General features: G+C 37.3%; 12 protein-coding genes and 3 pseudogenes across 15 annotated transcripts, besides 1 other annotated feature; 10 read left to right on the forward strand and 5 right to left on the reverse strand.

Annotated features, from left to right (window-relative positions):
- Positions 1-365: 365 nt before the first annotated feature.
- Positions 366-14439: part of a mobile genetic element that runs on past the window's edge.
- On the forward strand, positions 410-1228 carry TVAGG3_0285000 (phage tail repeat-like family; the record flags this gene model as incomplete). Its single annotated transcript, XM_051228947.1, has 1 exon — positions 410-1228. One exon carries the CDS (start codon positions 410-412, stop codon positions 1226-1228), a length of 819 nt encoding a protein of 272 aa, XP_051098677.1.
- On the forward strand, positions 1368-1730 carry TVAGG3_0285010 (uncharacterized protein; the record flags this gene model as incomplete). Its single annotated transcript, XM_001316918.1, has 1 exon — positions 1368-1730. One exon carries the CDS (start codon positions 1368-1370, stop codon positions 1728-1730), a length of 363 nt encoding a protein of 120 aa, XP_001316953.1.
- Positions 1749-1991, forward strand: TVAGG3_0285020 (serine threonine-protein phosphatase family; the record flags this gene model as incomplete). The annotated part of the gene is made up of 1 exon (XM_001316919.1): positions 1749-1991. The coding sequence occupies one exon, from the start codon at positions 1749-1751 to the stop codon at positions 1989-1991; it is 243 nt and encodes an 80-aa protein (XP_001316954.1).
- TVAGG3_0285030 lies at positions 1996-2843 on the reverse strand (annotated as a pseudogene). The gene has a single exon. A coding segment is annotated over exon 1 (848 nt).
- Positions 5122-5523, forward strand: TVAGG3_0285040 (uncharacterized protein; the record flags this gene model as incomplete). Its single annotated transcript, XM_051228948.1, has 1 exon — positions 5122-5523. One exon carries the CDS (start codon positions 5122-5124, stop codon positions 5521-5523), a length of 402 nt encoding a protein of 133 aa, XP_051098678.1.
- TVAGG3_0285050 (uncharacterized protein) lies at positions 5543-5698 on the forward strand (the record flags this gene model as incomplete). The annotated part of the gene is made up of 1 exon (XM_051228949.1): positions 5543-5698. The coding sequence occupies one exon, from the start codon at positions 5543-5545 to the stop codon at positions 5696-5698; it is 156 nt and encodes a 51-aa protein (XP_051098679.1).
- TVAGG3_0285060 (phage tail repeat-like family) lies at positions 5718-6302 on the forward strand (the record flags this gene model as incomplete). Its single annotated transcript, XM_051228950.1, has 1 exon — positions 5718-6302. One exon carries the CDS (start codon positions 5718-5720, stop codon positions 6300-6302), a length of 585 nt encoding a protein of 194 aa, XP_051098680.1.
- Positions 6347-8475, forward strand: TVAGG3_0285070 (annotated as a pseudogene). The gene has a single exon. A coding segment is annotated over exon 1 (2129 nt).
- Positions 8663-8926, forward strand: TVAGG3_0285080 (uncharacterized protein; the record flags this gene model as incomplete). The annotated part of the gene is made up of 1 exon (XM_051228951.1): positions 8663-8926. One exon carries the CDS (start codon positions 8663-8665, stop codon positions 8924-8926), a length of 264 nt encoding a protein of 87 aa, XP_051098681.1.
- Positions 9497-9663, reverse strand: TVAGG3_0285090 (uncharacterized protein; the record flags this gene model as incomplete). Its single annotated transcript, XM_051228952.1, has 1 exon — positions 9497-9663. A coding segment is annotated over one exon (167 nt), but the record flags the coding sequence as incomplete, so codon positions are not given.
- Positions 9696-10092, reverse strand: TVAGG3_0285100 (annotated as a pseudogene). The gene has a single exon. A coding segment is annotated over exon 1 (397 nt).
- TVAGG3_0285110 (uncharacterized protein) lies at positions 10365-10696 on the reverse strand (the record flags this gene model as incomplete). Its single annotated transcript, XM_051228953.1, has 1 exon — positions 10365-10696. A coding segment is annotated over one exon (332 nt), but the record flags the coding sequence as incomplete, so codon positions are not given.
- Positions 10925-11279, forward strand: TVAGG3_0285120 (uncharacterized protein; the record flags this gene model as incomplete). Its single annotated transcript, XM_051228954.1, has 1 exon — positions 10925-11279. A coding segment is annotated over one exon (355 nt), but the record flags the coding sequence as incomplete, so codon positions are not given.
- Positions 11532-11732, reverse strand: TVAGG3_0285130 (uncharacterized protein; the record flags this gene model as incomplete). The annotated part of the gene is made up of 1 exon (XM_051228955.1): positions 11532-11732. The coding sequence occupies one exon, from the start codon at positions 11730-11732 to the stop codon at positions 11532-11534; it is 201 nt and encodes a 66-aa protein (XP_051098685.1).
- Positions 12527-13441, forward strand: TVAGG3_0285140 (organellar and viral DNA polymerase type B; the record flags this gene model as incomplete). Its single annotated transcript, XM_001287580.2, has 1 exon — positions 12527-13441. One exon carries the CDS (start codon positions 12527-12529, stop codon positions 13439-13441), a length of 915 nt encoding a protein of 304 aa, XP_001287581.2.

Raw genomic sequence — 14439 nt, forward strand, 5'->3', positions numbered from 1 at the left:
CTGGGTACAAATTTAATATTAATAATAATCCAACTATGTCTCTTAAAATATAAATTTGCATATTAATACTCATGCTTAATATACTTATCTTCCAGAGGATGTTTTATTGTCGCAGGAAAAGTGACAAAATTATTTTACAAGTATATTTTGGTACCTAAATAAAGGAAGAACATCAATTCCATGGAGTAGCTCTTTATATTATTAAAAATTCTATAATTCGAATATTCACATTGTCGTCTAAAACCGCCAGACGACAATAATAATACCCCTATCTTCCAATCTAAAAAATATATTCAAAAAAAAAAAAAAAAAAAAAAAAGGCAGTGGGGCTTCCAGGCACTTCGTGCCCTCTAGCCCCTAAGAAATTTTGTCACTTTTCAGGAAAAAACATTTTTATTATATATATAAAATGAATTTTACAAAACCACCGTTACCCTTCTTTGGAAATAAGAGTAGATGTAAAGATATTCTATTGAGAGAACTTAAGAAACTACCGAATGGTCTAACATTTGTAGATTTGTTCGGTGGAAGTTTCTATATATCCCATTTGTGCCATACTGTATTTCCTGACTCAAAGATTATATGCAATGACTTCGACAACTATATGAACCGTCTCAAACATATACCAGACACAAACAAAATATTGAAAGAGTTAAAAGAAAAGATACCTATAGGTAAGATGGAACGTATACCATTAGATAAGAAAAATACTGTCAGAGAGGTTTTGAAAAAGGCAGAGTATATTGACTGGGATAGTATATCTGCTAGACTATTATATAGTGGTGCTATAAGAGTTCATGACATTGAAACACTTATGTCAAAAGTTTTATATCTTAACTATACAAATGTTTTCAAAGAGAACATAGAAAAATATATTGAGGGTATAGAGTTTGTGAGATGTCATTGGACAGAGTTGTATGAAAAATATAAAGACAAGGAAAATGTTTTCTTTATAGTGGACCCGCCGTTCTATAACACATGGGATTTTCAATACCAAGTAGACTGGACTTTGAGAGACTCTTTAGAAACTTTAGACGTTTTACATAACCATCCATGCTTTTACTTTACATCCGATAAAAGTGGTTTGGAAAGTGTCATGAGATGGTTAGAGGACATACATGACTATGAGTTTAGATACGATAAGATAGAATATGAGAGAGGTCCTATAAACTGGAGAAAGTGTCATAACAAAGAAATTTTACTAGTAAGTAAATGTGGTTTGAAATAGGACTACTTGTTTTAGGTTTTTTCCATTGTGTCATTTACTTATTTGACGTGGCAGAAAGATATAGAGAATATGAAGATGAACCAATGCCTGCAAATGTTCAGCATATGTACTCGTAAGAGATATTTTTATCTAATATTAAATGGACGCACAGAACTTAGCGAATGCACAGCAACCTGGACAACCAAACCCAGAGAATATTCCAAATGAAGTTAGAATACAAACTGCAATGGCAAACTATGGTCAAGTGCCAACAGATGTACAAATGCAAACTGCCATGTCAAATGACGCTGCGTTAGGTTTGCCACCATGGTATGCAAATATGAGATGGAAAGAGTTTTATACAAACCCTGAAGTGGGATATAAACAACTTTATGCAGATGACGCGAACACAGGAGTTGACCCAGAGTATGTTTTCTACCAGAGGAGAAATAGAATGTATGAGCTCCAGTTAAAGAATGCTATGGAACTCAGAAGGAAACGTAAGAGACTAGGTGGACATTAGATTTTTACATATAGTAAAATGGGTTTCTTTGGAAGAATAGGAAACTTCTTTCGAAATGTTGGAAGAGGTATATGGAATGGAATAAAAACCGTCGGAAGAGGAATTTGGAACGGAGTCAAAAATATTGGCAAAAGAGTAGGTCAGTTCGTTGGTATTATACCTAAAGACCCTGAACCAGAAGAGCAAGCTCCTGTTATACAACAGCCTGAACCTGCACCACAGTCTAGTTGGCAACCAAATCCAACACCTCAACCGTATTAAAAAATCATATTTTTACCGTTCGATAGTAGTTGTATATGAAACTAAGTTCTAAGTAAAACGCGTGGTATAATGGAATTATTCTCTTTCTTCCATCTGTAGTAAACCATACTTGAAAGTCTGAAATACTTCCACTCGGTGGTTCATATAGCTTTGTAGGTTTTTCGTAAAAGTCATTTGCCAAGCATAAAAAGAGTTTTGCGCACCAGAAAATGAAGCATGAACTATAATAGCATCTGAGTCGAAAACATTTTCATATGTTCCATTAGGGTTTTCGACTTCATAAAAGTTCGGGTGTACTGGATATTCTGCAGGCTGATTTAACATCCTCAAAAATCTATACCATGCCAAGTTGTTATATTTTGTAGAAATATAAACGTCTTCTCCAAGGTCTTCTATTCTATTGAATTTAACAGTTGCATTTTTCCTGTCATATATAATATCGAGATGGTACTCTCCTTCGTCAATGTTGTACTGTTTTGCATATTCGAGATAGATATCGTTTATTTTTTCTTGAAAAGCTTGAAGAGTTGTTTCTAAGTTTACAAGCAAATTCACTTGTAAAAGTTTTCCCTGTTCAAATTTCTCATACGTACGTTTTTCTTTGTTATAGTATCGAACTTCAAAAGCGACCGTAAATGGGAACCCATGTATGGCTTCTGAAATGAACTTCATTCTACGAAAGCCAACAGCTTTTGTGACGGATGGGTCTCTTAACCATCTCAATGGGTAGTCAAAACGATAGCCTTCATGCTTTACGGTCTCTGTCTCAAACTTTTGACCGACATTCGTAAAAAGTTCATCTAATGGTTTAGTTGTAGCAACTCTTGAATTTTCTTTTTCTATTGAAAGCATATTTTATCTAGAATAAAAATGTCAAATGAAACAGCGTCTATGAGAGAAATACAACACAACCGACAACTCATTGTGCAAGCTCTAAATAAGAACACAACAAACTTTTCAAACTATTCTAAGATATCTGAGTCATTGAAAGAAGGAAACTTAAAACTGACGATAAACCCATTGACAGACGAGTTTCTGTTTCAAGACAGTAAGAACCATACTGTTTGTATAAATCCAACAAAAGGAACTTTAAACGAGAAACCTATAAAAGAACTTCTTTTGAAAGCAGATGTTGACAACAAAGCTGACAAAGAGTATGTCATTGAAAAAGTTCAAGAAGAACATGACAGAGCAGATGCAACATATGCAACGAAAGAACATACTCATCCTGAACTAGCAGACAAAACATATGTTGACAATAAAATGTCAAGTGAAGTGACAAGAGCTGAAAACGAATATTCTAAAAAGACTCATACACATACCATTGCAAATATTACAAACTTACAAGAAACCTTAAACAAGAAAAGTGACGTTGGACATACACACGATTTCTTCGCAACTGTTGGTATAGAAAATATTGCAGGAACGGTTGAAGAACCTGATGGAACTGGTGGGGATGTATTAAATTGGAAACCTCCTAACTTTCCACAAGGTTTAACATCGGATGAAGACATAACGACGATGAAATACACTAGATGTAGAAATGTCTATGTCATGGAGGATGAAAACAATGTTAAATTCACTGCTCAAGATTTATATGATAAGAAAGCTGACAAAACATATGTTAACGATGAGTTAGATAAAAAAGCTGACAAAACATATGTTAACGATGAGTTAGATAAAAAAGCTGACAAAACAGAGCTTCAAACGTTAAAGACAGAAATACTTCAAACACTATATCCTATAGGTTCTATTTACACGTCAATGAACTCTACCAGACCAGAAGTAGTACTTGGTCTCGGAACTTGGACTCAAATAGTCGACAGGTTTTTGTATTGTGCAAACTCTTCAAAGGAAACAGGTGGAAGTAAAACGATTTCAGGTGAAAACTTACCTGCGCATAGTCACTACGTAGATTTAAGTACATCTCAAGCAGGTTGGCATAAACATAAATTTTGGGATTGGTCAGCAATGAAAAAAGGTAAAGGATATGATGTTAAAGACGACGTTCAGTTTGCTATAAATTGTTTCTGGGGTGACACTCAGGGAGATGGAAACCATACACATCGCGTTACAGGATATACACAAACAACGGGACAAAGTAAAGACTACATGCCACCTTACATGACAGTTTACGCATGGTATAGAATTGCTTAGTCGTCATTTTCAACTTCTTTAGCATATTCGTCAGGAGTTGTCTTATATTTGTTAGGAACTGTCTTTGAAAGTATACCACCTTGAACTTTGACAAGTTTGAAACGAGGTCTGACAATAGTAGTTTTATCTTCTGCTTGCAGTGTGTACATTTTGCCATGTTTGCCTAAAACTTCATAATATTCTCTTGTATACTTTCTTCTATTTTTACGAACACGAATGTGAGTACCTGTCGAGTTCCCATTGTTGTCATAGTCAATAGTATTTTCATATGGGTCGCGTTTAGGTATTTCTATTTTTACTTTGTCACCTTTCTTAAGTTTGAAGCCTGGCATTCTTTCTTGTTTGTCTCTTTTGACTAAACTATTAAATATATAGTCTTTCTCTAAGTCAGGGTTGTTTTTCATTTCTTCGGGGGAGTGGTTTCCCAAACCTTTTTGTTTACGGCTATTGTAAATATTTAAAACTTGTCTCATCTTTGCCATGGAGAAGTGTCTATATTTGTCGTCATATGACATTTCATCTACCTCACCACCTTGTGGTTGATTTAAGTCTCTTAAGATTTTTATACATCCGTCAATGACACCAAGAGCAGAATGGTTTTGGTCGACAATGAAATATTGGTTTACATTTTTTGAACGCAGATAGTTTTTTACATCATCTGATTTGAAAGAACTTTCACAGTCAGATGTCAGTTTTGTTGGGTGGTATTTGTCAACGAATATTGTCAAAGCAGTTTTCACATCTAAAATATTTTTGGACTGTAATGGTATGGCTTCACAGTATCTTGTGTTTTGACCAACAAATATTAGCCAGTATGGAGGTCCATCTTCTCTATACCTCGGAATGTTTTCCAAGATATCCATAAACCAAGCATTTGGTGTTGAACTAAAGATTTTTATCATGAGTGCTTTCTTTGTCGCTTTAGAAACATAGGGGTCCTTGTTTGGATTCGTCATTTTTTAACCCATAAGAAATGGGTTTATTTGGCGCATTAGCAGGAGTTGCATCTAGATTTTTACCCGCAGTGGGAACACTAGCCAGAGGTGCATTTGGAATTGGAAGGAAGATTTTGAGTACATTAGGTATACTTAAAGAGAAAGCACAGCCTATTATACAAACTGTACAGAAAGGTTGGGATGTAGCACGAGATGCAGCAAATCTTATTCCAAATCCTGAAACAAGAGGAAAAGTTCAAGGATGGATGGACAATGTAGGAAGACAAGCAGGAAACTACTATAACAAAGCAAATGACTACTATAACCAAGCAGGGCACTATATGGACCAAGGTGAAAGATTCTTTAACAGAGGATATAACCATGCACAACAGTGGGTAAACAACAACCAACCGCAACCGCCTCAAACGTGGGGAATGTAAATTTTTTTACTGAGATGAAATGAACAATACAGCATTGAGACAAATGGGCTCAAGATGGATTTGTCGGCTTCCAGCAGTTACACAACCACGTGTTTGTCAAGTTCTTCCTATACCTCAAGAAGTTTTAGACCGACTTAAAAAACCTAAACAACCAGTTGAAAACAAACCAAACTAAAATTTTTTACTGAGATGAAATGACCGAAGAAGTTGAAACGGTAGATTTGACACCACAAACAAAAAGTTCAGAACCATTGTCAAAACCTGTCAAAGAACTTACAGATGAAGAAAAAAATTCAATAATAGAAAGTGCCAGGTCTGGAAATACAAACCCTAACTACAAAGTCACTTTTCATAGAAATGGAACGGCTAGTATCTCAAAAAAGAAACAGACTCTCACAAATAAAATATTGAAGTCTGAAGGAGCTTTCGAGACAACAGATGGAAAAGTTTACTTCACTGACCAACAGTTCATTATAGAACATCTCATTGACTTAGAGTCGAAATATTCTAAACTTTACAACAAACACAAAAAGTTGAAAGGAAAACAAAAACAAATGGCATATGATATTTATGAAGATGTTGACGACACAACTGTTCCTGCAAGTGAGGTAAAGTCAGAGGAACCGAAAAGTGACGAAAAACCGATAGAAGAAGAGAAACCAAAAACTGAAGATAAACCAAAACCAAAGTTTAGTTTCCAAACTAAACCAAGTCAACCTTCATTAGCTGGTATGGGTTGGCGTCAAAGACTTATGGCAGCAGGCGGTTACGTAAAGTAAAGAAAAAACATTTTTTTATTTTTATAAAAATGCCCCCATATAGAATGGATAGAAAATCTGCTAGAATAAAAGCAGAGTTAGAAAGATATGGTTGGAAAGTTTCGAAGAAGTTTAAATATAGGAAGGGAAGACCCATAAAAGTCTATGACAAACTGTCTGGTCTGACCTATGAAATGGACTTGGAAACAGCACGCACAAATTATCCAAACAGGTTAGAGAGGTTAGAAGAAGAACGTCTTATGGACATGCCTTTCGATGTTACTGAGCCACAGGTTGAAGGACACGACGGCTTTGCCAGGTTCTACTGGAAACATAACGAACAGTTGCATCCCTTGAGAAGGAAAAAAGGTAGTGCAGAGGATGGTCATGCTCCCATGGAAAGAACAAGATATGCATATGAGAAGTACCGTGAAGTTAGAAGTCAAATTACATCTGGTCGAACCTTTACAGTAAATTTTGAAGAAGGAAAGAACAAAGAAGGCTTCATGGGTGTACTTGCTGCCATACAAGATGGAAATAAGAAAGGATACAATCTCAGATTGACCATAACAGATTTGGATGGTCACATTTACTATGCACATGGCAATGTCACAACAGCTGCAATGCTTCTTGACGCTTTCAAGACTACAAAGAGAGAACAAATGGTTGACTCCGACTCAGACATTTTGAATGCAATTGAAGGAATTGCAAGTGTCAAGTTCGAATGGTACCAACCTAACCCTCAAGCAGTCAGACAACATGCTGGATACTTCCCCTTCATAAATAAGTCTGACATTGACTTGACAAGGTATGGAATTTACAATTCAATTGAAACAATTGTCAATGAACCTTGTATTCTTACATGTCTCAGGAACTCTGGTCTTGTTACAGATGAGAAGATGAAGTATCTTGAGTCATGTGTGAAGACGAGGTACATTCTCAGAGGTCAATTGTCAAAAATTGCACCGTTGGCAAATGTCAATATCCGAGTCAACATACCTACAGCTAAAGGTTCTTCACATGACGACTATGTTGTTGACAAAGACTTACCATGGTTGAAGATTGCAATTGTCCACAACCACTTCATGTTAACGAAAGTCTTACAAACCCATTGTTCGGAAAAGGCAAGTGCAACATTGTCAGAGCTGTAAACATTCTTTTCGAGAAAGGTTTGTTGGAACCAATTCCAGATGACAAGCTGACAGAAACTTTTGTACCAAAAGACGAAACAAACTTTTCACTGTTAGCAAGACCAAAAGTTGTTCCAGACAAAGTTCTAGTACAAAAGAAGTACACAATTCCAAAAGGAGTTGGATTGTTCGGATACCAACCTGAACCAGAAAACTTCCAATGAGGTTGCAAGAACTTCAAGATGCTATAAACAAACTTCCATTGAGACATCCAATTGACGTCAAATTGTATTGGAGAGCATCTGAGTTAGGTCAGAAGGTTTTATATGAAACAGGTTGCTTCGACGATGTTTATGAGATAACAGGAGAAGTTTCTCAGAAGATAAGAGACTCACTTGAATTTCCACAAACTGGACCAATTGGTTGCGACAAGTTCGACTCAGATGAAAAGATACTATGTCGACCTTAACGCTGCATACATGAGGTTTGTCCAATATATTCCGACTGGAATTCCAAACGAAGATGGTGAGTTCTCGGAAGGAACTATACAGTTGGAAAAGTCATACAACAACTGTATGATATTAGGAAAGCTTCAAACCCAAACTTGCAATGACACTCAAATTGCTTATGAATTCGACATGGGATATTCCATTAAGAAACCTCAAGAGAAAGAGTAAACATTATGAGAAGGTCGACAACTTTGTTGAAAGGTTTTCTCCTTTTGTTTTGAAGTACGAATTCACTCAAGGTCAAAGTGGCTTAGTAACCACATTAAAACCTATTGTCGAACATTGGTCTTACCCTCAGTTCGCAAAAGCAGTCCTTGACAACTACAACAAATTCTTCTCCGAAGTCAAATCCAAAGTCAAGGTTTACTATGAGAACATCGACGCACTCATGACGAACGAAGAAGGCTATAACAAACTCATTGAAATGGGAATGGTCGGTGAAAAGATGGGTCAATTCAAATTGGACAAAATTTTCACCGAAGTTCATGTCCTCTCCAAGCGTAAGTACTGGGTGTTAAAGAAGACGGCACAGAAATAAAACATTGCATGAAATAAAAAATTTTTATATTCCTTCCTAGCTAATTTCCGTTTAATTTCATGGTCGCCCTCGGAGTCTTTGAATCGGACAGGTCGAGTTACACCATCTTGGTCTCAAACTCATTATAACCTGTTTGTCTGTATTTTCGTCGACTATGGCACGAGACACGAACATTGACCAAACGGACAAAAAGTGTCATTTCGGATGGTCCCGCAGCCAATCGCATTCGAGCACTTCGAAGAAGCCTTACGTTCCAAGGGAGAGGGTGTCTGGTGCAAGGCAGAGGTCATGAGACTCTACGAGCAGTACATCCTCAATGCCTGGGAGGACAAATCGTCCTTGGATTGGCAATTCTACCAACTCCTCTGGGACGACCTCCTACGCAACTGGGATGACGAAAGAGTTCAATTCAGAGGTCAGGAACTAATTTTGCAAATGACCATTAATTTAAGCCGCTTACGCAACTAAAAACTTAAATTTACTTGGGGTTTCCCCCTAAAATAAATTTTTTTACTCTTAGAACCACTCGAGGTTCTCCTTACGGTTGTTGAGCTTGTCACCGTCAATGTGTCTGACCTTCGTCTTCTTGTTTGGATTTGGAACCCATTGCATACCGACAAGCCTTCCCATGGAAATTGTACCGTAATTTCGAAGGGTAAGGGTCAAGTGTCCCAAAGTTGTTGAGGACTGGGGTAAGAACCTTGCCTGTCGCCTTGTTGCGGATTTTGTATGGGTAGGGTTGGGAAATTTCGTAAGCGTCATCGGCAACAAGGGTTGCCCAAACTTCCTCTTCTTCGTGTTTCTCTTCTTCCTCTTTTCTCTTCTTCCTCTTCTTTGATAATACCTTCTTCAATTTGGTACTCACGAAGTACGGTGTTGCATGTTCTGTCCTTTCCGAGTACCTTCCAGATGGCGTCTATCTCTTCGAAGAAACGGTAGATGAGTCTGGCAAGGTCTCGGTTCTCTCTCGCGTAAATGTGCAAGGTTTCCGTGAAATCGTTCAGGACTTTCTCATTGGAAGCTTGGTTCATGAGGAACTCACCTTTAAGTCCCTTCATCTCTTCCATAAGACTACTTTGGAGAGTCTTAACGGTGTTTGTCAGATGAGCTTTCAAATGCATAATTTGAATTTGAACTGGGCGCTTGTCTGGCAACCTTGAAAGGACATCTGCTATTGTGTTCGGCTTCGGTGCTTGTTCGGACATCGAAAAAATGAAGTGGTTTGAGAATGACGGTTTTACTTCAAAAAGCTTGTTATGACGGTTAAGTCATACAACAAGTTTAAAATAATATCTTGTTCTTCTTCTGAACGTTTGTTGTCTCTTCCGATAAAAGTTTCGAACATGAGAACCAAAAAACGTTTTTTGAGATTGCGGAAGAGTTCAGGCAAACGTTCATATTCCGGATATGTTGGGAGCAGTTCGAAACATCTGAGCTGACTTTCGGACAAAATTGGGACAATGTCAGAAAATTCATCTTTGGTCGGACTGCATTGAAGGTAAGTCCCTTACATGTAAGTAGCTCTGGTAAAGTCTTCTCATTTCTGCTAACTTTTGGAGTATAGCTTCGTAGTTTAGAAGTTTTAATTTTAATTGTCTTATTCCACTCTTTACTTCTAAACGGTAAGTATCCATGAGGTCAAGAGTAGCTTTGGTAGCTTTAAGTGGAGCTATTGTTCCTTGACTTCTGCAATTTTGGTTGCAATTGTGGTTTGAGCTCCTTCAAGTTCGCCGTCTATGTCGTTCTCAACGCCTTCAACCATGGCTTGAAACTCTTCATCGGTCCATTGAGATTGGTGTGGGACGAATTTAACTTGCTTCATTCAAAAAATGAAAAAAAATGTTTTTACTCAAAAGTTAAGGTTGACTGAACTGGTTGGATGTCGCCTTCACAGGTTATGTAGAACGGCTGACCCGAGAAGTGAAGGAGAGACTGAATTGCCAATTTCATATGGGGTAGGGGGTTCTCCTTGTTTGGTATTTTTATCCAAGGACGTTTGTTTAGGAACTTAACAAGAGCTTCTCTTTTGGCGTCCTTTATGCCATCGTAGGCTGTCCCGTCTGGTATTTGAATTGGAATTCCAGTCGAAGTCTCGAGCTGAAGTGTAGACCTTCCAGAAATAGTGGTGAACTTGACCTTGGGCTTCATTACCCTGCGCAAGTACTGCTTAACAACTTCATTTATCTCTATAAGGTAAATTGCCTCGTCAAATCCTTCTGGTATTCCGAGTCCTTCCATCCGACAGGAAAATATTTTCCCGACAACTGGAAAAAATTTTCCCGACGACAGGAAGGACTCTTCCAGTTGTCCGTCCGTAAACCATTCAAATTTTCGAAAATTGAGAACTTTTGGTCGAACTTCAGAAAAAGTTTTTCCTTCCGACAGGAAAGGTTTTTCCTTCCGACAGGAAAGGTTTTTCCTTCCGACAGGAAAGGTTTTTCCTTCCGACGGTTAAGCCACAAACAGATGTCCGACGTACCACCAACCGAGCCCATTCCCAAACCAGAGGAACCTAAAGCACCAGCCCCTGCACCTCAGCAACCTCAGTTCCAGCAAGTCCCTCCACCAAATTACTACCAATTTCCACCTCAAGGTTACTACCTACCACAAGGCTTCCCGAACTACCCTCCTCCTCAGCCTATGCCTTACTTCCCCAACCCTTGGATGTTTATGCAAAACCCTGCCCCACAATTCCAATCTCAATCCAAGAGAGACCAAGAGTTCGAGGAAGGTCTGAACCGCTTACGCAAAGAGTATGCTACTACCCCAATGGAAGAAGACAGGCTTTCAGTCTCTTCCCTCAAATCGACCGATTCGACTCGTACCACAGATTCGGTTCGTGACCGTGAAGACTACCTCAAGCAGTCTGAGAGACTCTTCATCCTACAACCATTTACAGTTGGAGCTCTCAAGAACATGCGCAATTACGAAGGTCAGACACCAGCTGGAGACCGCAAAACAGACGTACTCGCAGGAGCCGTCCAGCTCGTCAAACAAAGACTGAGATAGTCGACTTCATTCTTGCAGCTTGCCCATACAAGTAAAAAAAATAAACAATTACGAGTTAAACTTTTTATTCTTTCTTTTCTGAGTTGTTTAGAGCTGGTTTCTCTTGTAGGAACCTTTCGTACTCTTCCATGGTCATGTAATTGCGAATTTGGTACGCAATTCCAGGTTCGTTGTTTTTGAACCTTACGTATGTAACGCTTCCATCCTCCTCAGGGAAGTAAGCTGCTAACATCTGACCAAGTTTTCTCGGTGACTCGGAGCTCATTAAAAATGTCACTTTTTAAACGTTAAGTTTTTAGTCTTATTTTACCCTTTGTTTACCCTTTGTTTGTCAAGGTAGTATTGGAGTGCAATTTCTCCAAATTCTCTGTGTCGGAGTTCTTCAGCATTTTCCAAGGTGTACCTGGAGAACTCAAAGAAGTTGTCAAGAAGATACTGCCATGCTGCTCTTCTGAGTTCGTCGGTATTTTGGAAGTGTTGCACCTTCGAGTCTTCGGACATGAAAAAAATTACACTTTTTCTATTAAACCGTTTTGGCATTTCTCATGAGTGAGTATAGTTCTGCCGAACCATTGGAAGAGAAGAAGTACCCTTGCTGGCAAAAGACAAAAATAGTTGCCTTAGTTGTCATTGCAATTGTACTCGTAATTGAATTCATTGTACTTCTCTTCACGTACATAAAACTCAGCAATGGTATTTGCTTTAAGAAGCTACCATCTTACTAAGACTAAACACTTACATTTTTCAAGCTTGACTTTTACAATTTGAATTTTACACCCAAAAATATATTTTAGGGTAGAAGGGTATATCTACCCCGTTTTCTACCCTCTTTTCTACCCTCGTAGAAAACACACAAAACTCTTGAATTTTGTTGCTGAATTCAATAAAAATATATTTTAGGGTAGAAGGGTATATCTACCCCGTTTTCTACCCTCTTTTCTACCATCGTAGAAAACACACAAAACTCTTGAATTTTGACACTTTCACAAAAAACATAAAAAACATAAAAAATAAAGTTAGTTTTTTTAAAAAAATATTTTTTATTTTTATTGTAAGAACATGTTAGCAACAACAGCACCAAACTCGTTAGTCATGAACCCAACTTCAATGTTAGTAGAGATGAAAAGCTTCATTCCTTCTTCATATACTTTCGAAACAGAAATCCAGAAGATAAAGCAGGAACTTCTCCAAGGAGATTTAGACTGTAGTGCAAAAGATGAAACAAATGAACAGTATCTTTATGAAATGCAAGATATTATAGACCATTTGCCTAAACTACCTGAAATACAACAACAAAAACTCACTATTCCAGAATTCGATGAAATTGAAGTCAGACTGACTGACTCAGTAGAAATAAAGAAGTTCATACGAAAGGTAAACTATGAGTTTCTTGGATTTCATTGCAACCACAAAGTCATGGACAAAGATTGCGATATGGTATATAAGAACATCTCTGACATATACAAATCTGAAGAATTTAAGACCTACGATAACTTTGTTTCGTTAGTTGCAAAATGTGTATGGCAGATAAGAGATAAAGATAGAAGAGGTAAGATATGGAATGAACAGATAAAACCCGCAACTTTTGAGTTAAAGAGAGCAATTGACGCCTTAGTCATACTAGCAGGTAAGGTTTCAGAATATAACGCAAAAATGAACCCACAATGTTCTAAATGTAAAGCAGCAATGAGGAAATATAACTACTCCGTCAAAGAGATAGAACGTATGAGAAACGACTATGCTGACTTAAAGAAAGAAGTAGAGAAACCAGCAGAAGATAAAATGGACATGTTGACATTTCTGAACAAAAACTATCCAACAGCAGAAGATTTCCTTCTATCTGACGTCAAGAAGAAGTATAAAGAAACTTTCGGCATTGTTAAAACATTCGATATCCTTCGTGAAGAAATCGAAGCCACAAAATTGTTTAGAATTTCACGAATTCACAATGTTTACCATGTAAAACGCTTATAAAATAACTGGGGTAGAAAAGAGGTTAGAAAACAGGTTAGATCTAACCATCTACCCTAAAATATATTTTTATTGAATTCTGAGTAAAATTCTGAGTAAAATATATTTTAGGGCTTGTGTCAAACCGTTGAGTTTTCACAAAAATTTTAAAAAATAACGTTTACCATGTGAAACGTTTATAAAATAACTGGGGTAGAAATGAGGGTAGAAAACGGGGTAGATATACCCTTCTACCCTAAAATATATTTTTGCTGAAAAAAATGACCAAATTTCATGAAATTTCTCTAGACCGACTTTTACAGGGGTAGCCAAAACTCATGAAAATCGTAAAAAATAAGAGAGTATTTTGACAACTTCAAACAAGTAGGGTAGATGCACTCTTTATTTTTCAAGCTTGACTTTTTACAATTTTGAACTTTGTTCGCGTAGATGTGAATTCTGAAAGAAGTATGAGGGTCTTGTATGACTTTGTACTTCTCCCATAGTTCATGTCTGTCAAACTTACCTGCCATGGACTCTTTCATAAGTTCCATGAAATCGTCTTCGGACAATCCAGGGAAAAGTATGATATCAGTAAGTATTCTTTTAACATCCTTACTTAAACTCTTTGCTGTCTGTACACAAATGACAACTGAGATGTTAAAGTGTCTGAGCTTCTTGAGAATTCGACACATGTCTTGTTCTCTGTTCTTTAACAAAGGATGAGAAGCAAAGTCATCTAAGATAAGAAGACATCTATGAGGGTATGTCTTCCAATCGTAAGATTGCAATTTCTTCGAAATGTATTCTATCTCTTTCTGTTTGTTTCTGAAGTGTTTCTTCTCTAATATTCTCTGCATTTCCTCATTTGGGTCTTTAAACTTAGAATTTATATACTCATTATAGCATTATACTTCAAAACTCTTCTTTGGTACTTCTTTATCCAATCCAACAACTCAGAGTCTTTTATACATACTAACTTAGACTTTTTTTATAATATCTTTGAACGAATTTACGGTTTG

Source organism: Trichomonas vaginalis, chromosome V (genome assembly GCF_026262505.1).
Source record: "Trichomonas vaginalis G3 chromosome V, whole genome shotgun sequence".
Taxonomy (NCBI): Eukaryota; Parabasalia; order Trichomonadida; family Trichomonadidae; genus Trichomonas; species Trichomonas vaginalis.